Source organism: Oncorhynchus mykiss, chromosome 30 (genome assembly GCF_013265735.2).
Source record: "Oncorhynchus mykiss isolate Arlee chromosome 30, USDA_OmykA_1.1, whole genome shotgun sequence".
NCBI classification, from domain to species: Eukaryota; Metazoa; Chordata; class Actinopteri; order Salmoniformes; family Salmonidae; genus Oncorhynchus; species Oncorhynchus mykiss.
Genome location: NC_050570.1, coordinates 239,918 through 263,875, shown reverse-complemented (window position 1 = coordinate 263,875; position 23,958 = coordinate 239,918). Strand labels below are relative to the sequence as shown.

The 23,958-nt window shown below is 50.8% G+C and overlaps 1 protein-coding gene and 1 long non-coding RNA gene across 2 annotated transcripts in view; one reads left to right on the top strand and one right to left on the bottom strand.

The window, feature by feature from the left end:
- Positions 1–23,958, bottom strand: part of LOC110522685 (anoctamin-1-like) — a 269,945-nt gene that overhangs the window by 95,387 nt on the left and 150,600 nt on the right. The window contains exon 13 of the mRNA XM_036968555.1: positions 4,820–4,902. Coding sequence (XP_036824450.1) covers positions 4,820–4,902 — 83 coding nt within the window. The remainder of the gene's footprint in view (positions 1–4,819; positions 4,903–23,958) is intronic.
- On the top strand, positions 15,657–16,049 carry LOC118945785. Its single transcript, XR_005040891.1, has 3 exons — positions 15,657–15,781; positions 15,897–15,975; positions 16,032–16,049. It is a non-coding gene; the product is annotated as an uncharacterized LOC118945785 (long non-coding RNA).

Genomic DNA, 23,958 nt, shown 5'->3' with positions numbered 1-23,958 from the left:
TTTAGCATGCATATGAAGTGGGTAAAACAGGGTGTAAACATGAAAGGGACCAGTGTTCAATTACTATATACATAGGGCAGGGTCTCTAAGGTGCAGTGTAGAGTCCCGGGTGGTAGCTGAATAGCAACAATTTCACTTCTATCACTCCAGTGTTAACTTGCTAAACTGTAATTACTTTGCTACTATGGCCTATTTATTGCCTTACCTCCTCATGCAATTTGCACACAATGTATATAGACTTTCTTTTTTTCTATTGTGTTGTTGACTGTACGTCTGTTTATTCCATGTATAACTCTGTGTTGTTGTTTCTGTCGCACTGCTTTGCTTTATCTTGGCCAAATCGCATTTGTAAATGAGAACTTGTTCTCAACTAGCCTAGCCTTAAATAAAGCCTTAAATAAAGGTGAAATAAAAAAAATTATGACTAAGTTCATGGCAGGGTGCTGACTATAACAGTCTGATGGCCGGAGATAGAAGAATCAAACCGAGAGACTGAAAAACAGCAACTGTACTGTCTCTGCCTTTTAGATGGTACTGTGGTGAACAGGCCGTTCATGGGTGGCTGAGGTCCTTGATGATCTTCATGACCCTGGTGTAGATCTTCTTGCCCCCAGTGTAAAGCGTTGGGCTGACTGCGCCACCCTCTGGAGAGCCCTGCAATTGCGGACAGTATAATTGCCATGCCAGACAGTGATACAGTCAGACAGGATGCTCTCATTGGTGCATCTGTAGAAGTTTGTGAGGGTCTTAAGGGCCAAGCCAAATTCCTTCAGGCCCCTGAGGTTGAAGAGGCGCTGGACCATTTCAGGTTGTCGGTGATGTGCCAAGGAGCAGATAGCACACTGCTTAAATAGACCCTGAAGAGCTTAACCACAGCGTGGCCAGTAATAAACTGCTTCTGAACATTTCTAAAACCTAAGAGCAGTGTATTTGGTACAAATCATTCCCTAAGCTCTAGACCTCAACTGAATCTGGTAATGAATGGTGTGGCTGTTGAAGTAGAGGAAACTAAACTAATTAGTGTTAACTTCACTTGTAAACTGTCATGTCAAATAATATAGATTCAATGGTTATAAAGATGGGGAAAGGTTTGTCCATAATAAAGAGATTGGCTGCTTTTTTTGACATCACACTCCAAAAAGCAAATCCTGCAGGCTCTAGTTTTATCTTATCTTGATTATTGTCCAGATATGTGGTCAATTGCTGCAAGGAAATACCTAATTAAGCAGCTGCTGCCCCAGAACAGAGTGGCACATCTTGCTCTTCATTGTAATCAGAGGGTTAATATAAATACAATCCATTCCAGTCTCTTCTTTTTATAAGACTCATTAATGTGTTAAAAATTCCAAATTATTTGCATAGTCACCTTACACACAGCTCTGACACACACTTACCGCACTAAATATGCCACCAGGGGTCTTTTCAGTCCCCAAATCCAGACCAAATTCAAGAAAGTGTGCAATATTATATAGAGCAATTACTGCATGCTGTGGACCACAGGAAGAGGAGAGGTTGCTTTTGTAACAGCTAATGGGGATTCCAATAAAATAACAAATACAGAAGCAGCTCTTTCTCCAGCTAACTCACTGCATTAACAGACCTTGAAGCAGCTCTTTATCCAGCTCACTGCTTTAACAGACCCTAAAACAGCTCTTTATCCAGCTCACTACTTTAACAGACCCTAAAACAGATCTTTATCCAGCTCACTACTTTAACAGACCATAAAGCAGCTCTTTATCCAGCTCACTGCATTAACAGACCTTGAAGCAGCTCTTTATCCAGCTCACTGCTTTAACAGACCCTAAAGCATCTCTTTATCTAGCTCACTGCTTTAACAGACCCTAAAGCAGCTCTTTATCCAGCTCACTGCTTTAACAGACCCTAAAGCAGCTCTTTATCCAGCTCACTGCTTTAACAGACCCTAAAACAGCTCTTTATCCAGCTCACTACTTTAGCAGACCCTAAAACAGCTCTTTATCCAGCTCACTACTTTAACAGACCCTGAAGCAGCTCTTTATCCAGCTATCGTACCACTTTAACAGAACCTGAAGCACTTACCTATACTAACCACTGATTTAACAGACCCTGAAACAGCTCCTTTTCCAGCTCACTGCTTTAACAAACCCTGAAACAACTCTTTATACAACTAGCTAACTGTTTTAATAGACCCGGAAGCAGCTCTTTTTCCAGCTAGCTCAATGTTTTAACAGACTTTGAAGCAGCTATTTATCCAGCTAGCTCACAAATTTAACAGACCCTGAAACAGCTCTTTATTTAGCCAGGCCACTGCTTTAAAACACTCTAAAGCAGCTTTTTACCCAGCTAGCTCACTGCTTTAATCGAACCTTAATCCAGCTAGCTTCTTTAACAGACCTAGAAGCAGCTTTTTATCCAGCCAGTTCACTGGTTTAAAACCTCTCTGGGATAGGCTGGACGTAAATGTCCCACTTGGCCAATTGCCAGGGAAATGCAGAGCGCCAGATTCAAATAAAATACTATAAAATTCAAACGCCTGACCAGCATCACCACCCTGGATGGTTCCGACCTTGAATATGTGGACATCTATAAGTACCTAGGTGTCTGGCTAGACTCTAAACTCTCCTTCCAGACCCATATCAAACATCTCCAATCGAAAATCAAATCAAGAGTCGGCTTTCTATTCCGCAACAAAGCCTCCTTCACTCACGCCGCCAAACTTACCCTAGTAAAACTGACTATCCTACCGATCCTCGACTTCGGCGATGTCATCTACAAAATTGCTTCCAACACTCTACTCAGCAAACTGGATGCAGTTTATCACAGTGCCATCCGTTTTGTCACTAAAGCACCTTATACCACCCACCACTGCGACTTGTATGCTCTAGTCGGCTGGCCCTCGCTACATATTCGTCGCCAGACCCACTGGCTCCAGGTCATCTACAAGTCCATGCTAGGTAAAGCTCCGCCTTATCTCAGTTCACTGGTTACGATGGCAACACCCATCCGTAGCACGCGCTCCAGCAGGTGTATCTCACTGATCATCCCTAAAGCCAACACCTCATTTGGCCGCCTTTCGTTCCAGTTCTCTGCTGCCTGTGATTGGAACGAATTGCAAAAATCGCTGAAGTTGGAGACTTTTATCTCCCTCACCAACTTCAAACATCTGCTATCTGAGCAGCTAACCGATCGCTGCAGCTGTACATAGTCTATTGGTAAATAGCCCACCCATTTTCACCTACCTCATCCCCATACTGTTTTTTATTTATTTATTTTTCTGCTCTTTTGCACACCAATATCTCTACCTTTACATAACCATCTGATCATTTATCACTCCAGTGTTAATCTGCATAATTGTAATTATTTGCCTACCTTCTCATGCCTTTTGCACACAATGTATATATAGACTCCCCTTTTTTCTACTGTGTTATTGACTTGTTAATTGTTTACTCCATGTGTAACTCTGTGTTGTCTGTTCACACTGCTATGCCTTATCTTGGCCAGGTCGCAGTTGCAAATGAGAACTTGTTCTCCACTAGCCTACCTGGTTAAATAAAGGTGAAATAAAAATAAAAAATAAAAAAATCACACATGTAAGATACCAAATTAAAGATACACTCGTTGTGAATCCAGCCAACATGTCAGATTTCAAAAAGGCTTTTCGGCGAAAGCATAAGAAGCTATTATCTGATGATAGCACAACAGTAAACAAAGATAGAAATAATATTTCAACCCTGCAGGCGCTACACAAAACACAGAAATAAAATATAAATCATGCCTTACCTTGGACGAGCTTCTTTTGTTGGCACTTTTGTTGGCACAATATGTCCCATAAACATCACAAATGGTCCTTTTGTTCTATTAATTCCGTCCATATATATCCAAAATGTCCATTTATTTGGCGCGTTTGATCCAGAAAAAAACAGCTTCCAATTTGCGCAACTTCACTTCAAAATATCTCAAAAGTTACCTGTAAACTTTGCCAAAACATTTCAAACTACTTTTGTAATAAAACTTTAGGTATTTTTAAACGTTAATAATCGATCAAATTGAAGACGGGTCTATCTGTTTTCAATACAGGACAACAACAAACTGACGCTACTTTTCTAGTCTTGCCCAACTCTCAACAGTGTTACACTGTTTCAAGATGGCCGTACTTCTTCATTTCACAAAGGAATAACCTCAACCATTTTCCAAAGACTGGTGACATCCAGTGGAAGCGGTAGGAACTGCAAACAAGTGCCTGAGAAATCCAGTTCCCCAATGGAATATCATTGAATAGACAGTGACCTCAATGTTTTTTTTCTGAATGGTTAGTCCTCAGGGTTTTGCCTACTACATAAGTTCTGTTATACTCACAGACATGATTCAAACAGTTTTAGAAACCTCCAAGGGTTTTCTATCCAAATCTACTAATAATATGCATATCTTATATTCTTGGCATGAGTAGCAGGAAGTTGAAATTGGGCACGCTATTTATCCAAAAGTGAAAATGCTGCCCCCTATCCCAAAGAGGCAAGAAAACTCAATCTCAGGTAGGGGTATTTTTTTATTTAGTTTATTTAGTAAACATTTCACGGTAAGGTCTACACCGATAAGGTCTACACCGCTTGTATTCAGCGCATGTGACAAATACAATTTGATTTGATATAAGCATGCTGACAGAGAGATGACAGTGTGTAGTGTGGGGTGTGTGTGTGTTTGGGTGTGTGTGTGTGTGTTCGGGTTTAAGAGGATAATCTGCAAAGATGGGGAGCTGGTATCACCTCTTGACATCATAGAGCAGCAGGTCATGACCCTAGTAACGCTAACATGCCATTTAAGTCAGTGTGTCTGGTCCTACCTCCTCGTCCTCTAGACTGGTCAGATCCCAGGCATGTTTCAGACACATCTGCCTCCTCTTCCAGTGCTCCAGAAAAAAAGCAGCTAAACACACACACAAAAACGTTAAAAGGACCTGAAATGTATTAGAACTCTCAGTGGCCAAAGCCCCTAAAAGCTATGTAGCTTAATTTGTTGCTAGTAAGTAGGGGCAGTAGTGGGTTAAGTAGGGGCAGGCAGTGGGGCAGGCAGGTAGGGGAAGTAAGGGGGCAGGCAGTGGGGCAGGCAGGTAGGGGAAGTAAGGGGGCAGGCAGTGGGGCAGGCAGGTAGGGGAAGTAAGGGGGCAGGCAGTGGGGCAGGAAGGTAGGGGAAGTAAGGGGGCAGGCAGGTAGGGGAAGTAAGGGGGCAGGCAGTGGAGGTAGGGGAACGGTAGGAGCAGTAGTGGGTAGAGGTCGACCGATTATGATTTTTCAACGCCGATACCGATTATTGGAGGACCCCCCCCCCAAAAAACGATACCGATACCGATTATTGGAGGACCAAAAAAAAGGCAGATACCGATTATTGGAGGACCCAATATGAACACTTATTTTAACTTAATATAATACATCAATAAAGTCAATTTAGCCTCAAATAAATAATGAAACATGTTCAATTTGGTTTAAATAATGCAAAAACAAAGTGTTGCAGAAGAAAGTAAAAGTGCAATATGTGCCATGTAAGAAAGCTAACGTTTAAGTTCCTTGCTCAGAACATATGAAAGCTGGTGGCTCCTTTTAACATGAGTCTTCAATATTCCCAGGTAAGAAGTTTTAGGTTGTAGTTATTATAGGAATTATAGGACTATTTCTCTCTATACGATTTGTATTTCATATACCTTTGACTATTGGATGTTCTTATAGGCACTTTAGTATTGCCAGTGTAACAGTATGGCTTCCATCCCTCTCCTCACCGCTACCTGGGCTCGACAACAGCCACCCTCGAAGCATCATTACCCATGCAGAGCAAGGGGAACAACTACTCCAAGTCTCAGAGCGAGTGATGTTTGAAACGCTATTAGCGCGCACCCCGCTAACTAGCTAGCCATTTCACATCGGTTACACCAGCCTAATCTCGGGAGTTGATAGGCTTGAAGTCATAAACAGCGCAATGCTTGGAGCACAACGAAGAGCTGCTGGCAAAACGCACAAAAGTGCTATTTGAATGAATGCTTACGAGCCTGCTGGTGCCTACCATCGCTCAGTCAGACTGCCCTATCAAATCATAGACTTAATTATAACATAATAACATACAGAAATACGAGCCTTAGGTCAAAATTGGTCAATCCGGAAAATATCATTTCGAAAACAAAGCGTTTATTCTTTCAGTGAAATACTGAACCGTTCCCTATTTTATCTAACGGAAGGCAACCCTAAGTCTAAATATTGCTGTTACATAGCACAACCTTCAAGGTTATGTCATAATTATGTAATATTCTGTCAATTTAGTTCTCAATGAGCCAGGTGGTCAAACTGTTGCATATACCCTGACCCCGAAGAGAAGTGACACAATTTCACCTGGTTAATATTGCCTGCTAACCTTTCTTTTAGCTAATATGCAGGTTTAAAAATATATACTTCTGTGTGTTGATTTTAAGAAAGGCATTGATGTTTATGGTTAGGTACACGTTGGAGCAACGACAGTCCTTTTTCGCGAATGCGCACCACATAGATTATATGCAACGCAGGACACGCTAGATGAACTAGTAATATCATCAACCATGTGTAGTTAACTAGTGATTATGATTGATTGATTGTTTTTTATAAGATAAGTTTAATGCCAGCTAGCAACTTACCTTGGCTTCTTACTGCATTCATGTAACAGGCTGGCTCCTCGTGAGGCAGGTGGTTAGAGCGTTGGACTAGTTAACCGTAAGGTTGCAAGATTGAATCCCTGAGCTGACAAGGTAAAAATCTGCCATTCTGCCCCTGAACACGGCAGTTAACCCACCGTTCCTAGGCCGTCATTAAAATAATAATGTGTTCTTAACTGACTTGCCTAGTTAAATAAAATAATATTATAAAATAAAATAAAATAAATTTAGAAAATGGCAAAATCGGCGTCCAAAAATACCGATTTCCGATTGTTATGAAAGGGGGTAGTTAGGGGAAGTAAGGAGGATAGTTAGGGGCAGGTAGGGGTGGTAGGGGAAAGTAAGGGGGTAGTTAGGGGCAGATAGGGGTGGTAGGGGAAAGTAAGAGGGTAGGTAGGGGAAGTAAGGAGGATAGTTAGGGACAGGTTGGGGTGGTAGGGGAAATTAAGGGGGTAGTTAGGGGCAGGTAGGGGTGGTAGGGGAAAGTAAGGGGGTAGTTAGTGGCAGTAAGAGGATAGTTAGGGGCAGTATTATTATAGAGTTGAAGGCTGAAGTTTACATACACCTTAGCCAAATACATTTAAACTCTGTTTTTCACAATTCCTGACATTTAATCCTAATAAAAATGTCCTGTCTTAGGTCAGTTAGGATCACCACTTTATTTTAGGAATGTGAAATGTCAGAACAATAGTTGAGAGAATGATTTATTTCAGCTTTTATTTCTTTCATCACATTTCCAATGGGTCAGAAGTTTACATACACTCAATTAGTATTTTGTAGCATTGCCTTAAAAAAATGTCAATTGGGTCAAACATTTCGGGAAGCCTTCCACAATCTTCCCACAATAAGTTGGGTGAATTTTGGCCCATTCATCCTGACAGAGCTGTGTAACTGAATCAGGTTTGTAGGCCTCCTTGCTTGCACATGCTTTTTAAGTTCTGCCCACACATTTTCTATAGGATTGAGGTCAAGGCTTTGTGATGTCCACTCCAATACCTTGACTTAGTTGTACTTAAGCCATTTTGCCACAACTTTGGAAGTATGCTTGAGGTCATTGTCCATTTGGAAGACCCATTTGCGACCAAGCTTTATCTTCCGGACTGATGTCTTGAGATGTTGCTTCAATATAGCCACAATTTTCCCCCCTCCTGATGCCATCTATTTTGTGAGGTGCACCAGTTCCTCCTGCAGCAAAGCACCCCCACAACATGATGCTGCCACCCCCGTGCTTCACAGTTGGGATGGTGTTCTTCGGCTTGCAAGACTCCCCCTTTTTCCTCCAAACATAACGATGGTCATTATGGCCAAACAGTTCCATTTTTGTTTCATCAGACCAGAGGACATTTCTCCAAAAAGTAAGATCTTCGTCCTCATGTGCAGTTTCAATCCATAGTCTGGCTTTTTTATGGCGGTTTTGGAGCAGTGGCTTCTTCCTTGCTGAGCGGCCTTTCAGGTTATGTCGATATAGGACTTGTTTTACTGTGGATAAAGATACTTTTGTAACTGTTTCCTCCAGCATCTTCACAAGGTCCTTTGCTGTTGTTCTGGGATTGATTTGCACTTTCCTCACCAAAGTATGTTCATCTCTAGGAGACAGAACACGTCTCCTTCCTGAGCGGGATGACGGCTGCGTGGTCCCATGGTGTTTATGCTTGCGTACTATTGTTTGTACAGATGAACGTGGTACCTTCAGGCGTTTGGAAATTGCTCCCAAGGGTGAACCAGACTTGTGGTCTACAATTTGTTTATGAGTTCTAGGCTGATTTATTTTTATTGTCCCATGATGTCAAGTAGAGAGGCACTGAGTTTGAAGGTAGGCCTTGAAATACATCCACAGGTACACCTCCAATTGACTCAAATTATGTCAATTAGCCTATCAGTAGCTTCTAAAGCCATGACATAATTTTTTGACATTTTCCAAGCTGTTTAAAGGCACAGTCAACTTAGTGTATGTAAACGTCTGAACCACTGGAATTGTGACACAGTGAATTATGTGAAATAATCTGTCTGTAAACAATTGTTGGAAAAATGACTTGTGTCATGCACAAAGTAGATGTTCTAACCGACTTGCCAAAATCTTAGTTTGTTAACAAGAGTGTGGAGTGGTTGAAAAATGAGTTTCAATGACTCCAACCTAAGTGTATATAAACTTCTGAATTGTTTAAACCTTTATTTAACTAGGCAAGTCAGTTAAGAACAAATTCTTATTTTCAAAGACAGCCTAGGAACAGTGGGTGAACTGCCTTGTTCAGAACAACAGATTTTTTTTACCCTGTCAACTCAGGGATTCGTTCTTGCAATCTTTCGGTTACTAGTCCAGCGCTCTAACCACTAGGCTACCTGTCACCCCATGAGGTAGGTGTGGGTAGGAGCATTAGGGGGCAGGTAGGGGTAGGAGGAATAGGGGGGTAGGTAGTGGCAATAGGAGGTCATTAGGGGCAGTCGGGGGTAGGAAGGGGAAGTAGAACAATAATTAGGGGGAGTAGGTTGAAATTAGGGGCAGTATGGGACAGGTAGGGGCAGTGGTGGGTAGGTAGGGGCAGTATGGGACAGGTAGGGGCAGTATGGGACAGGTAGGGGCAGTGCAACTGTAGGTAGGGGTAGTATGGGACAGGCAGGGGCAGTAGAGTGTAGGTAGGGTCAGTAGGGGCTAGGTAGGGGCAGTAGGGGGTAGGTAGGGTCAGTAGGGGTTAGGTAGGGTCAGTAGGGGGTAAGTAGGGTCAGTAGGGGGTAGGTAGGGTCAGTAGGGGACAGGTAGGGGCAGTAGAGGGGTAGAAGGGAGTATGTGGGGCATTAGGGAGATGGGGCAGTAAGGGATTAGGAAGGGGTAGTAGTGGATATGTAGGTGCAGTAAGGGGGTATGTATGGGGAGTAAGGGGGATAGATAGTTGCGGTAGGGGGTAGGTAGGGGCAGTATGGGACAGGTAGGGGCAGTATGGGACAGGTAGGGGCAGTATGGGACAGGTAGGGGCAGTGCAAGTGTAGGTAGGGGCAGTATGGGACAGTCAGGGGCAGTAGAGTGTAGTTAGCGTCAGTAGGGGCTAGGTAGGGGCAGTAGGGGGTAGGTAGGGTCAGTAGTGGCTAGGTAGGGGCAGTAGGTAGGGTCAGTAGGGGGTAGGTAGGGGCAGTATGGGACAGGTAGAGGCAGTAGAGGGGTAGAAGGGAGTATGTGGGGCACTAGGGAGATGGGGCAGTAAGGGTTAGGAAGGGGTAGTAGTGGATATGCAGGTGCAGTAAGGGGGTATGGGACAGGTAGGGTCAGTATGGGACAGGTAGGGGCAGTACGTGGGTAGGTAGGGGCAGTACGTGGGTAGGTAGGGACAGTATGGGACAGGTAGGGGCAGTATGGGACAGGTAGGAGCTGTATGGGACAGGTAGGGGCAGTATGGAACAGGTAGGGGCAGTAGAGGGGTAGAAGGGAGTATGTGGGGAATTAGGGAGGTGGGGCAGTAAGGGATTAGGAAGGGGTAGTAGTGGATATGTAGGTTCAGTAAGGGGGTATGGAACAGGTAGGGTCAGTAGAGGGGTAGAAGGGAGTATGTGGGGCATTAGGGAGGTGGGGCAGTAAGGGATTAGGAAGGGGTAGTAGTGGATATGTAGGTGCAGTAAGGGGGTATGTATGGGGAGTAAGGGGGATAGATAGTTGCGGTAGGGGTAGGTAGGGGCAGTATGGGACAGGTAGGGGCAGTATGGGACAGGTAGGGGCAGTACGTGGGTAGGTAGGGGCAGTACGTGGGTAGGTAGGGACACTATGGGACAGGTAGGGGCAGAATGGGACAGGTGGGACAGATAGTTGCGGTAGGGGGTAGGTAGGGGCAGTATGGGACAGGTAGGGGCAGTATGGGACAGGTAGGGGCAGTACGTGGGTAGGTAGGGGCAGTACGTGGGTAGGTAGGGACACTATGGGACAGGTAGGGGCAGAATGGGACAGGTGGGACAGATAGTTGCGGTAGGGGGTAGGTAGGGGCAGTATGGGACAGGTAGGGGCAGTATGGGACAGGTAGGGGCAGTACGTGGGTAGGTAGGAACAGTATGGGACAGGTAGGGGCAGTATGGGACAGGTAGGAGCTGTATGGGACAGGTAGGGGCAGTATGGAACAGGTAGGGGCAGTAGAGGGGTAGAAGGGAGTATGTGGGGAATTAGGGAGGTTTGGTAGTAAGGGATTAGGAAGGGGTAGTAGTGGATATGTAGGTTCAGTAAGGGGGTATGGAACAGGTCAGTAGAGGGGTTGAAGGGAGTATGTGGGGCATTAGAGAGGTGGGGCAGTAAGGGATTAGGAAGGGGTAGTAGTGGATATGTAGGTGCAGTAAGGGGGTATGTATGGGGAGTAAGGGGGATAGATAGTTGCGGTAGGGGGTAGGTAGGGGCAGTATGGGACAGGTAGGGCAGTATGGGACAGGTAGGGGCAGTATGGGACAGGTCGGGGCAGTGCAAGTGTAGGTAGGGGCAGCATGGGACAGTCAGGGGCAGTAGAGTGTAGGTAGCGTCAGTAGGGGCTAGGTAGGGGCAGTAGGGGGTAGGTAGGGTCAGTCGTGGCTAGGTAGGGGCAGTAGGTAGGGTCAGTAGGGGGTAGGTAGGGGCAGTATGGGACAGGTAGAGGCAGTAGAGGGGTAGAAGGGAGTATGTGGGGCATTAGGGAGGTGGGACAGTAAGGGATTAGGAAGGGGTAGTAGTGGATATGTAGGTGCAGTAAGGGGGTATGTATGGGGAGTAAGGGGGATAGATAGTTGCGGTAGGGGGTAGGTAGGGGCAGTAAAGGACAGGTAGGGGCAGTATGGGACAGGTAGGGGCAGTACGTGGGTAGGTAGGGGCAGTACGTGGGTAGGTAGGGACAGTATGGGACAGGTAGGGGCAGAATGGGACAGGTAGGAGCTGTATGGGACAGGTAGGGGCAGTATGGAACAGGTAGGGGCAGTAGAGGGGTAGAAGGGAGTATGTGGGGAATTAGGGAGGTGGGGTAGTAAGGGATTAGGAAGGGGTAGTAGTGGATATGTAGGTTCAGTAAGGGGGTATGGAACAGGTAGGGTCAGTAGAGGGGTAGAAGGGAGTATGTGGGGCATTAGGGAGGTGGGGCAGTAAGGGATTAGGAAGGGGTAGTAGTGGATATGTAGGTGCAATAAGGGGGTATGCATGGGGAGTAAGGGGGATAGATAGTTGCGGTAGGGGGTAGGTAGGGGCAGTATGGGACAGGTAGGGGCAGTATGTGGGTAGGTAGGGGCAGTACGTGGGTAGGTAGGGACAGTATGGGACAGGTAGGGGCAGTATGGGACAGGTAGGGGCAGTATGGGACAGGTAGGGGCAGTATGGAACAGGTAGGGGCAGTAGAGAGGTAGAAGGGAGTATGTGGGGCATTAGGGAGGTGGGGCAGGAAGGGATTAGGAAGTGGTAGTAGTGGATATGTAGGTGCAGTAAGGGGGTATGCATGGGGAGTAAGGGGGATAGATAGTTGCGGTAGGGGGTAGGTAGGGGCAGTATGGGACAGGTAGGGGCAGTATGGGACAGGTAGGGGCAGTACGTGGGTAGGTAGGGGCAGTACGTGGGTAGGTAGGGACACTATGGGACAGGTAGGGGCAGTATGGGACAGGTAGGGGTTGTATGGGACAGGTAGGGGCAGTATGGAACAGGTAGGGGCAGTAGAGAGGTAGAAGGGAGTATGTGGGGCATTAGGGAGGTGGGGCAGTAAGGGATTAGGAAGGTGTAGTAGTGGATATGTAGGTTCAGTAAGGGGATATGTATTGGGAGTAAGGGGGATAGATAGTTGCGGTAGGGGGTAGGTAGGGGCAGTATGGGACAGGTAGGGGCAGTATGGGACAGGTAGGGGCAGCACGTGGGTAGGTAGGGGCAGTACGTGGGTAGGTAGGGACAGTATGGGACAGGTAGGGGCAGTATGGGACAGTTAGGAGCTGTATGGGACAGGTAGGGGCAGTATGGGACAGGTAGGGGCAGTACGTGGGTAGGTAGGGGCAGTACGTGGGTAGGTAGGGACAGTATGGGACAGGTAGGGGCAGTATGGGACGGGTAGGGGCAGTATGGGACAGGTAGGGGCAGTACGTGGGTAGGTAGGGGCAGTACGTGGGTAGGTAGGGACAGTATGGGACAGGTAGGGGCAGTATGGGACAGGTAGGAGCTGTATGGGACAGGTAGGGCAGTATGGAACAGGTAGGGGCAGTAGAGGGGTAGAAGGGAGAATGTGGGGCATTAGGGAGGTGGGGCAGTAAGGGATTAGGAAGGGGTAGTAGTGGATATGTAGGCGCAGTAAGGGGGTATGGAACAGGTAGGGTCAGTAGAGGGGTAGAAGGGAGTATGTGGGGCATTAGGGAGGTGGGGCAGTAAGGGATTAGGAAGGGGTAGTAGTGGATATGTAGGTGCAGTAAGGGGGTATGCATGGGGATTAAGGGGGATAGATAGTTGTGGTAGGGGGTAGGTAGGGGCAGTATGGGACAGGTAGGGCAGTATGGGACAGGTAGGGGCAGTATGGGACAGGTAGGGGCAGTGCAAGTGTGGGTAGGGGCAGTATGGGACAGTCAGGGGCAGTAGAGTGTAGGTAGCGTCAGTAGGGGCTAGGTAGGGGCAGTAGGGGGTAGGTAGGGTCAGTAGTGGCTAGGTAGGGGCAGTAGGGTCAGTAGGGGTTAGGTAGGGGCAGTATGGGACAGGTAGAGGCAGTAGAGGGGTAGAAGGGAGTATGTGGGGCACTAGGGAGATGGGGCAGTAAGGGTTAGGAAGGGGTAGTAGTGGATATGTAGGTGCAGTAAGGGGGTATGGGACAGGTAGGGTCAGTAGAGGGGTAGAAGGGAGTATGTGGCGCATTAGGGAGGTGGGGCAGTAAGGGATTAGGAAGGGGTAGTAGTGGATATGTAGGTGCAGTAAGGAGGTATGTATGGGGAGTAAGGGGCATAGATAGTTGCGGTAGGGGGTAGGTAGGGGCAGTATGGGATAGGTAGGGGCAGTATGGGACAGGTAAGGGCAGTATGGGACAGGTAGGGGCAGTACGTGGGTAGGTAGGGGCAGTACGCGGGTAGGTAGGGACAGTATGGGACAGGTAGGGGCAGTATGGGACAGGTAGGAGCTGTATGGGACAGGTAGGGCAGTATGGAACAGGTAGGGGCAGTAGAGGGGTAGAAGGGAGTATGTGGGGAATTAGGGAGGTTGGGCAGTAAGGGATTAGGAAGGGGTAGTAGTGGATATGTAGGTTCAGTAAGGGGGTATGGAACAGGTAGGGTCAGTAGAGGGGTAGAAGGGAGTATGTGGGGCATTAGGGAGGTGGGCAGTAAGGGATTAGGAAGGGGTAGTAGTGGATATGTAGGTGCAGTAAGGGGGTATGCTGGGGAGTAAGGGGGATAGATAGTTGTGGTAGGGGGTAGGTAGGGGCAGTATGGGACAGGTAGGGGCAGTACGTGGGTAGGTAGGGGCAGTACGTGGGTAGTTAGGGACAGTATGGGACAGGTAGGGGCAGTATGTGACAGGTAGGGGTTGTATGGGACAGGTAGGGGCAGTATGGAACAGGTAGCGGCAGTAGAGGGGTAGAAGGGAGTATGTGGGGCATTAGGGAGGTGGGGCAGTAAGGGATTAGGAAGGGGTAGTAGTGGATATGTAGGTGCAGTAAGGGGGTATGTATGGGGAGTAAGGGGGATAGATAGTTGCGGTAGGGGGTAGGTAGGGCCAGTATGGGACAGTTAGGGGCAGTATGGGACAGGTAGGGGCAGTACGTGGGTAGGTAGGGGCAGTACGTGGGTAGGTAGGGACACTATGGGACAGGTAGGGACAGTATGGGACAGGTAGGGGTTGTATGGGACAGGTAGGGGCAGTTTGGAACAGGTAGGGGCAGTAGAGAGGTAGAAGGGAGTATGTGGGGCATTAGGGAGGTGGGGCAGTAAGGGATTAGGAAGGGGTAGTAGTGGATATGTAGGTGCAGTAAGGGGGTATGTATGGGGAGTAAGGGGAATAGATAGTTGCGGTAGGGGGTAGGTAGGGGCAGTATGGGACAGGTATGGGCAGTATGGGACAGGTAGGGTCAGTAGTGGCCAGGTAGGGGCAGTAGGGTCAGTAGGGGGTAGGTAGGGGCAGTATGGGACAGGTAGAGGCAGTAGAGGGGTAGAAGGGAGTATGTGGGGCACTAGGGAGATGGGGCAGTAAGGGTTAGGAAGGGGTAGTAGTGGATATGTAGGTGCAGTAAGGGGGTATGGGACAGGTAGGGTCAGTAGAGGGGTAGAAGGGAGTATGTGGCGCATTAGGGAGGTGGGGCAGTAAGGGATTAGGAAGGGGTAGTAGTGGATATGTAGGTGCAGTAAGGAGGTATGTATGGGGAGTAAGGGGCATAGATAGTTGCGGTAGGGGGTAGGTAGGGGCAGGATGGGATAGGTAGGCGCAGTATGGGACAGGTAGGGGCAGTATGGGACAGGTAGGGGCAGTACGTGGGTAGGTAGGGGCAGTACGCGGGTAGGTAGGGACAGTATGGGACAGGTAGGGGCAGTATGGGACAGGTAGGAGCTGTATGGGACAGGTAGGGCAGTATGGAACAGGTAGGGGCAGTAGAGGGGTAGAAGGGAGTATGTGGGGAATTAGGGAGGTTGGGCAGTAAGGGATTAGGAAGGGGTAGTAGTGGATATGTAGGTTCAGTAAGGGGGTATGGAACAGGTAGGGTCAGTAGAGGGGTAGAAGGGAGTATGTGGGGCATTAGGGAGGTGGGGCAGTAAGGGATTAGGAAGGGGTAGTAGTGGCTATGTAGGTGCAGTAAGGGGGTATGCTGGGGAGTAAGGGGGATAGATAGTTGTGGTAGGGGGTAGGTAGGGGCAGTATGGGACAGGTAGGGGCAGTACGTGGGTAGGTAGGGGCAGTACGTAGGTAGGTAGGGACAGTATGGGACAGGTAGGGGCAGTATGGGACAGGTAGGGGTTGTATGGGACAGGTAGGGGCAGTATGGAACAGGTAGCGGCAGTAGAGGGGTAGAAGGGAGTATGTGGGGCATTAGGGAGGTGGGGCAGTAAGGGATTAGGAAGGGGTAGTAGTGGATATGTAGGTTCAGTAAGGGGGTATGGAACAGGTAGGGGCAGTAGAGGGGTAGAAGGGAGTATGTGGGGCATTAGGGAGGTGGGGCAGTAAGGGATTAGGAAGGGGTAGTAGTGGATATGTAGGTGCAATAAGGGGGTATGGAACAGGTAGGGGCAGTAGAGGGGTAGAAGGGAGTATGTGGGGCATTAGGGAGGTGGGGCAGTAAGGGATTAGGAAGGGGTAGTAGTGGATATGTAGGTGCAGTAAGGGGGTATGTATGGGGAGTAAGGGGGATAGATAGTTGCGGTAGGGGGTAGGTAGGGGCAGTATGGGACAGGTTGCGGTAGGGGTAGGTAGGGGCAGTATGGGACAGGTAGTGGACATATGGGACAGGTAGGGGCAGTATGGGACAGGTAGGGGCAGTACGTGGGTAGGTAGGGGCACTATGGGACAGGTAGGGGCAGTATGGGACAGGTAGGGGTTGTATGGTACAGGTAGGGGCAGTATGGAACAGGTAGGGGCAGTAGAGGGGTAGAAGGGAGTATAGTGCCTTGCGAAAGTATTCGTCCCCCTTGAACTTTGCGACCTTTTGCCACATTTCAGGCTTCAAACATAAAGATATAAAACAAAAGGTGGCGCTACAAAGTATTAACTTAAGGGGGCTGAATAATTTTGCACGCCCAATTTTTCAGTTTTTGATTTGTTAAAAAAGTTTGAAATATCCAATAAATGTCGTTCCACTTCATGATTGTATCCCACTTGTTGTTGATTCTTCACAAAAAATACAGTTTTATATCTTTATGTTTGAAGCCTGAAATGTGGCAAAAGGTCGCAAAGTTCAAGGGGGCCGAATACTTTCGCAAGGCACTGTATGTGGGGCATTAGGGAGGTGGGGCAGTAAGGGATTAGGAAGGGGTAGTAGTGGATATGTAGGTTCAGTAAGGGGGTATGGGACAGGTAGGTTCAGTAGAGGGGTAGAAGGGAGTATGTGGGGCATTAGGGAGGTGGGGCAGTAAGGGATTAGGAAGGGGTAGTAGTGGATATGTAGGTTCAGTAAGGGGGTATGGAACAGGTAGGGTCAGTAGAGGGGTAGAAGGGAGTATGTGGGGCATTAGGGAGGTGGGGCAGTAAGGGATTAGGAAGGGGTAGTAGTGGATATGTAGGTGCAGTAAGGGGGTATGTATGGGGAGTAAGGGGGATAGATAGTTGCGGTAGGGGGTAGGTAGGGGCAGTATGGGACAGGTAGGGGCCGTATGGGACAGGTAGGGGCAGTATGGGACAGGTAGGGGCAGTATGGAACAGGTAGCGGCAGTAGAGGGGTAGAAGGGAGTATGTGGGGCATTAGGGAGGTGGGGCAGTAAGGGATTAGGAAGGGGTAGTAGTGGATATGTAGGTGCAGTAAGGGGGTATGTATGGGGAGTAAGGGGGATAGATAGTTGCGGTAGGGGGTAGGTAGGGGCAGTATGGGACAGGTAGGGGCCGTATGGGACAGGTAGGGGCAGTATGGGACAGGTAGGGGCAGTACGTGGGTAGGTAGGGGCAGTACGTGGGTACGTAGGGACACTATGGGACAGGTAGGGGCAGTATGGGACAGGTAGGGGTTGAATGGGACAGGTAGGGGCAGTATGGAACAGGTAGGGGAAGTAGAGGGGTAGAAGGGAGTATGTGGGGCATTAGGGAGGTGGGGCAGTAAGGGATTAGGAAGGGGTAGTAGTGGATATGTAGGTGCAGTAAGGGGGTATGTATGGGGAGTAAGGGGGATAGATAGTTGCGGTTGGGGGTAGGTAGGGGCAGTATGGGACAGGTAGGGGCTGTATGGGACAGGTAGGGGCAGTACGTGGGTAGGTAGGGGCAGTATGGGACAGGTAGGGGCAGTACGTGGGTAGGTAGTGGCAGTATGGGACAGGTAGGGGCAGTATGGGACAGGTAGGAGCAGTATGGGACAGGTATGTAGTATGGGACAGGTAGGGGCAGTACGTAGGTAGGTAGGGGCAGTATGGGAGAGGTAGGGGCAGTATGGGACGGGTAGGGGCAGTATGGGACAGGTAGGGGCAGTACGTGGGTAGGTAGGGGCAGTATGGGACAGGTAGGGGCTGTATGTTGATAGGTAGGGGCAGTGGTGGGTAGGTAGGGGCAGTAGTGGGTAGGATGCGGCAGTGGTGGGTAGGTAGGGGCAGTGGTGGGTAGTTAGGGGAAGTAGGGAACAGGTAGAGGCAGTAGGGGGGTATGTATGGGCAGTAGGGGCAGTAAAAGTAGGTAGGGGCAGTACAAGGTAGGTAGGGTCAGAAGGGGTAGGTAGGGGCAGTAGGGGGTAGGTAGGATCAGTACGAGGTAGGTAGGGGCAGTATGGGACAGGTAGGGGCAGTATGGGACAGGTAGGGGCAGTACGTGGTAGGTAGAGGCAGTATGGGACAGGTAGGGGCAGTACGTGGGTAGGCAGGGAAAGTGGTGAGTAGGTAGGGGCAGTGGTGGGTAGGTAGGGGAAGTGGTGGGTAGTTAGGGGAAGTGGTGGGTAGTTAGGGGAAGTAGGGGACAGGTAGAGGCAGTAGGGGGGTACTTATGCGCAGTAGAGTGGTAAATAGGGGCAGTAAAGGTAAGTAGGGGCAGTACGTGGGTAGGTAGGGGCAGTAAAGGTAGGTAGCGGCAGTACGTGGGTAGTTAGGGGAAGTGGTGGGTAGTTAGGGGAAGTGGTGGGTAGTTAGGGGAAGTAGGGGACAGGTAGAGGCAGTAGGGGGGTATGTATGGGCAGTAGAGTGGTAAATAGGGGCAGTAAAGGTAGGTAGGGGCAGTACAAGGTATGTAGAGGCAGTAGGGGGTAGGTAGGATCAGTAGGAGGTAGGTAGGGGCAGTAGGGGGTAGGTAGGGCAGTAGGGGTAGGTAGGGTCAGTAGGGGACAGATAGGGGCAGTACGTGGGTAGGTAGGGGGCAGTACGTGGGTAGGTAGGGGCAGTATGGGACAGGTAGGGGCAGTATGGGACAGGTAGGGGAAGTATGGGACAGGTAGGGGCAGTACGTGGGTAGGTAGGGGCAGTATGGGACGGGTAGGGGCAGTATGGGAAAGGTAGGGGTAGTACGTGGGTAGGTAGGGGCAGTATGGGATATGTAGGGGCAGTACGCGGGTAGGTAGGGAAAGTGGTGGGTAGGTAGGGGCAGTGGTAGGTAGGTAGGGGCAGTGGTGGGTAGTTAGGGGAAGTAGGGGACAGGTAGGGGCAGTATGGGACAGCTAGGGGCAGTACGTGGGTAGGTAGGGGCAGTATGGGACAGGTAGGGGCAGTACGTGGGTAGGTAGGGGCAGTATGGGACAGGTAGGCGCAGTATGGGACAGGTAGGGGCAGTACGTGGGTAGGTAGGGGCAGTATGGGACAGGTAGGGGCAGTATGGGGCGGGTAGGGGCAGTATGGGACAGGTAGGGGCAGTACGTGGGTAGGTAGGGGCAGTATGGGACAGGTAGGGGCAGTACGTGGATAGGTAGGGGCAGTGGTGGGTAGGTAGGGGCTGTAGTGGGTAGGTAGGGGCAGTGGTGGGTAGGTAGGGGCAGTGGTGGGTAGTTAGGGGAGGTAGGGGACAGGTAGAGGCAGTAGGGGGGTATGTATGGGCAGTAGGGGCAGTAAAGGTAGGTAGGGGCAGTACGAGGTAGGTAGGGTCAGAAGGGGTAGGTAGGGGCAGTAGGAGGTAGGTAGGATCAGTAGGAGGTAGGTAGGGGCAGTAGGGGGTATGCAGGGGCGGTAAGGGGTAGGTAGGGTCAGTAGGGGACAGGTAGGTGCAGTACGTGGGTAGGTAGGGGCAGTACGTGGGTAGGTAGGGGCAGTATGGGACAGGTAGGGGCAGTATGGGACAGGTAGGGGCAGTACGTGGTAGGTAGGGGCAGTATGGGACAGGTAGGAGCAGTACGTGGGTAGGTAGGGAAAGTGGTGGGTAGGTAGGGGCAGTGGTGGGTAGGTAGGGGAAGTGGTGGGTAGGTAGGGGAAGTGGTGGGTAGTTAGGGGAAGTAGGGGACAGGTAAAGGCAGTAGGGGGGTATGTATGGGCAGTAGAGTGGTAAATAGGGCAGTAAAGGTAGGTAGGGGCAGTACGTGGGTAGTTAGGGGAAGTGGGGGGTAGTTAGGGGAAGTGGTGGGTAGTTAGGGGAAGTGGTGGGTAGTTAGGGGAAGTAGGGGACAGGTAGAGGCAGTAGGGGGGTATGTATGGGCAGTAGAGTGGTAAATAGGGGCAGTAAAGGTACGTAGGGGCAGTACGAGGTAGGTAGGGGCAGTAGGGGGTAGGTAGGGGCAGTAGGAGGTAGGTAGAGCAGTAGGGGGTAGGTAGGGGCAGTAGGGGGTAGGTAGGGTCAGTAGGGGATAGGTAGGGGCAGTACGTGGGTAGGTAGGGGGCAGTACGTGGGTAGGTAGGGGCAGTATGGGACAGGTAGGGGCAGTATGGGGCAGGTAGGGGCAGTATGGGACAGGTAGGGGCAGTACGTGGGTAGGTAGGGGCAGTATGGGACGGGTAGGGGCAGTATGGGACAGGTAGGGGCAGTACGTGGGTAGGTAGGGGCAGTATGGGATAGGTAGGGGCAGGACGTGGGTAGGTAGGGAAAGTGGTGGGTAGGTAGGGGCAGTGGTGGGTAGGTAGGGGCAGTGGTGGGTAGTTAGGGGAAGTAGGGGACAGGTAGGGGCAGTAGGGGGTGGGTAGGGGCAGTATGGGACGGGTAGGGGCAGTATGGGACAGGTAGGGGCAGTACGTGGGTAGGTAGGGGCAGTATGGGATAGGTAGGGGCAGTACGTGGGTAGGTAGGGAAAGTGGTGGGTAGGTAGGGGCAGTGGTGGGTAGGTAGGGGCAGTGGTGGGTAGTTAGGGGAAGTAGGGGACAGGTAGGGGCAGTATGGGATAGGTAGGGGCAGTACGTGGGTAGGTAGGGGGCAGTACGTGGGTAGGTAGGGGCAGTATGGGACAGGTAGGGGCAGTATGGGGCAGGTAGGGGCAGTATGGGACAGGTAGGGGCAGTACGTGGGTAGGTAGGGGCAGTATGGGACGGGTAGGGGCAGTATGGGACAGGTAGGGGCAGTACGTGGGTAGGTAGGGGCAGTATGGGATAGGTAGGGGCAGGACGTGGGTAGGTAGGGAAAGTGGTGGGTAGGTAGGGGCAGTGGTGGGTAGGTAGGGGCAGTGGTGGGTAGTTAGGGGAAGTAGGGGACAGGTAGGGGCAGTATGGGACAGGTAGGGGCAGTAGGGGGTAGGTAGGGGCAGTATGGGACGGGTAGGGGCAGTATGGGACAGGTAGGGGCAGTACGTGGGTAGGTAGGGGCAGTATGGGATAGGTAGGGGCAGTACGTGGGTAGGTAGGGAAAGTGGTGGGTAGGTAGGGGCAGTGGTGGGTAGTTAGGGGAAGTAGGGGACAGGTAGGGGCAGTATGGGACAGGTAGGGGCAGTAGGGGGTAGGTAGGGGCAGTATGGGACGGGTAGGGGCAGTATGGGACAGGTAGGGGCAGTACGTGGGTAGGTAGGGGCAGTATGGGATAGGTAGGGGCAGTACGTGGGTAGGTAGGGAAAGTGGTGGGTAGGTAGGGGCAGTGGTGGGTAGGTAGGGGCAGTGGCGGGTAGTTAGGGGAAGTAGGGGACAGGTAGGGGCAGTATGGGATAGGTAGGGGCAGTATGGGACAGTAGGGGGTAGGTAGGGTCAGTAGGGGTTAGGTCGGGGTTTGTAGCGGCAGTAGAGATAGATGGGGTAATAAGTGATTAGGAAGGGGTAGGTGGAGTAGCAGGGGGGTAGTTAGGGGCAGTAGGGGTAGATAGGGTCATTAGGGTTAGGTAGCAGCAGTAGGGGTTAGGTAAGGACAGTAGGGTTGTAGGTAGTTGTAGAAGGGGGTACTTAGGGGCAGTAGGGGATAGTTAGGTGCAGTAGGGGGTAGTTAGGTGCATTATGGGTTAGTTAGGGGCAGTATGGGGTCAGGTAAGGATAGTAGGGTTGTAGGTAGTTGTAGTAGGGTGTAGTTAGTACCAGTAGGGGTTAGTTGGGGGCAGTAGAGTGTAGGGGGCAGTGGGGTGTCAGTTAGCGGGCAGTAGGGTGTCAGTTAGCGGGCAGTAGGGTGTCAGTTAGGGGGCAGTAGGGTGTCAGTTAGGGGGCAGTAGGGTGTCAGTTAGGGGGCAGTGGGGTGTCAGTTAGGGGTGCAGTAGAGTGTCAGTTAGGGGGCAGTGGGGTGTCAGTTAGGGGACAGTAGGGTGTCAGTTAGGGGCAGTAGGGTGTCAGTTAGAGGCAGTAGGGTGTCAGTTAGGGGGCAGTAGGGTGTCAGTTAGGGGGCAGTAGGGTGTCAGTTAGGGGCAGTAGGGTGTCAGTTAGGGGGCAGTAGGGTGTCAGTTAGGGGGCAGTGGGGTGTCAGTTAGGGGCAGTAGGGTGTCAGTTAGGGGCAGTAGGGTGTCAGTTAGGGGGCAGTAGGGTGTCAGTTAGGGGGCAGTAGGGTGTCAGTTACGGGCAGTAGGGTGTCAGTTAGGGGGCAGTAGGTTGCCAGTTAGGGGCAGTAGGGTGTCAGTTAGGGGGCAGTAGGGAGTCAGTTAGAGGGCAGTAGGGTGTCAGTTAGGGGGCAGTAGGGTGTCAGTTAGGGGCAGTAGGGTGTCAGTTAGGGGGCAGTAGGGTGTCAGTTAGGGGGCAGTGGGGTGTCAGTTAGGGGCAGTAGGGTGTCAGTTAGGGGCAGTAGGGTGTCAGTTAGGGGGCAGTAGGGTGTCAGTTAGGGGGCAGTAGGGTGTCAGTTACGGGCAGTAGGGTGTCAGTTAGGGGGCAGTAGGTTGCCAGTTAGGGGGCAGTAGGGTGTCAGTTAGGGGGCAATAGGGTGTCAGTTAGGGGGCAGTAGGGTGTCAGTTAGGGGGCAGTAGGTTGCCAGTTAGGGGCAGTAGGGGTAGGTAGGGTCATTAAGGGTTAGGGGCAGTAGGGTGTCAGTTAGGGGGCAGTAGGGTGCCAGTTAGGGGGCAGTAGGGTGTCAGTTAGGGGGCAGTGGGGTGTCAGTTAGGGGGCAGTAGGGTGTCAGTTAGGGGGCAGTAGGGTGTCAGTTAGGGGGCAGTAGGGTGTCGGTTAGTGGGCAGTAGGGTGTCAGTTAGGGGCAGTAGGGTGTCAGTTACGGGCAGTAGGGTGTCAGTTAGGGGGCAGTAGGTTGCCAGTTAGGGGCAGTAGGGTGTCAGTTAGGGGGCAGTAGGGTGTCAGTTACGGGCAGTAGGGTGTCAGTTAGGGGGCAGTAGGTTGCCAGTTAGGGGGCAGTAGGGTGTCAGTTAGGGGGCAATAGGGTGTCAGTTAGGGGGCAGTAGGGTGTCAGTTAGGGGGCAGTAGGTTGCCAGTTAGGGTCAGTAGGGGTAGGTAGGGTCATTAAGGGTTAGGGGCAGTAGGGTGTCAGTTAGGGGGCAGTAGGGTGCCAGTTAGGGGGCAGTAGGGTGTCAGTTAGGGGGCAGTGGGGTGTCAGTTAGGGGGCAGTAGGGTGTCAGTTAGGGGGCAGTAGGGTGTCAGTTAGGGGGCAGTAGGGTGTCGGTTAGTGGGCAGTAGGGTGTCAGTTAGGGGGCAGTAGGGTGTCAGTTACGGGCAGTAGGGTGTCAGTTAGGGGGCAGTAGGTTGCCAGTTAGGGGCAGTAGGGTGTCAGTTAGGGGGCAGTAGGGAGTCAGTTAGAGGGCAGTAGGGTGTCAGTTAGGGGGCAGTAGGGTGTCAGTTAGGGGGCAGTAGGGTGTCAGTTAGGGGGCAATAGGGTGTCAGTTAGGGAGCAATAGGGTGTCAGTTAGGGGGCAGTAGGGTGTCAGTTAGGGGGCAGTAGGTTGCCAGTTAGGGGCAGTAGGGGTAGGTAGGGTCATTAAGGGTTAGGTTTCAGCGGTAGGGGTTAGGTAAGGACTGTAGAGTTGTAGGTAGTTGTAGTAGGGATTGGGTAGTGGCAGTAAGGGGAAGTTAGGGGAGTAGGGGGCAGTTAGGGGCAGTTAGGGGTCAGTTAGGGGCAATAGGGGTCAGTTAGGGGCAGGTAGGGGCAGAAGGGGGTAGGTAGTTGTAGAAGGGGGTGGTTAGGGCCATTATGGGGTAGTTAGGGCCTGTATGGGTTAGGTAGGGATAGTATGGGGTAGGTAGGGCCAGTAGGGGGTGGGTAGGGGCAGTAGGGGGTAGGTAGGGGCAGTAGGGGGTAAGTAGGGGCAGTAGGGGGTAGTTATGAGCAGTAGGGGGTAGTTATGAGCAGTATGGTGTAGTTAGGGTCATTAGGGGTTAGGTAGTTGTAGTAGGGGGATTCAGGGGACGCATGGGATAGTTAGGGGCAGTAGGGGGTAGGTCGGGGCAGTAGGGCATATTTAGGGCCAGTAATGGCTATTTAGGGGCAGTAGGGGATA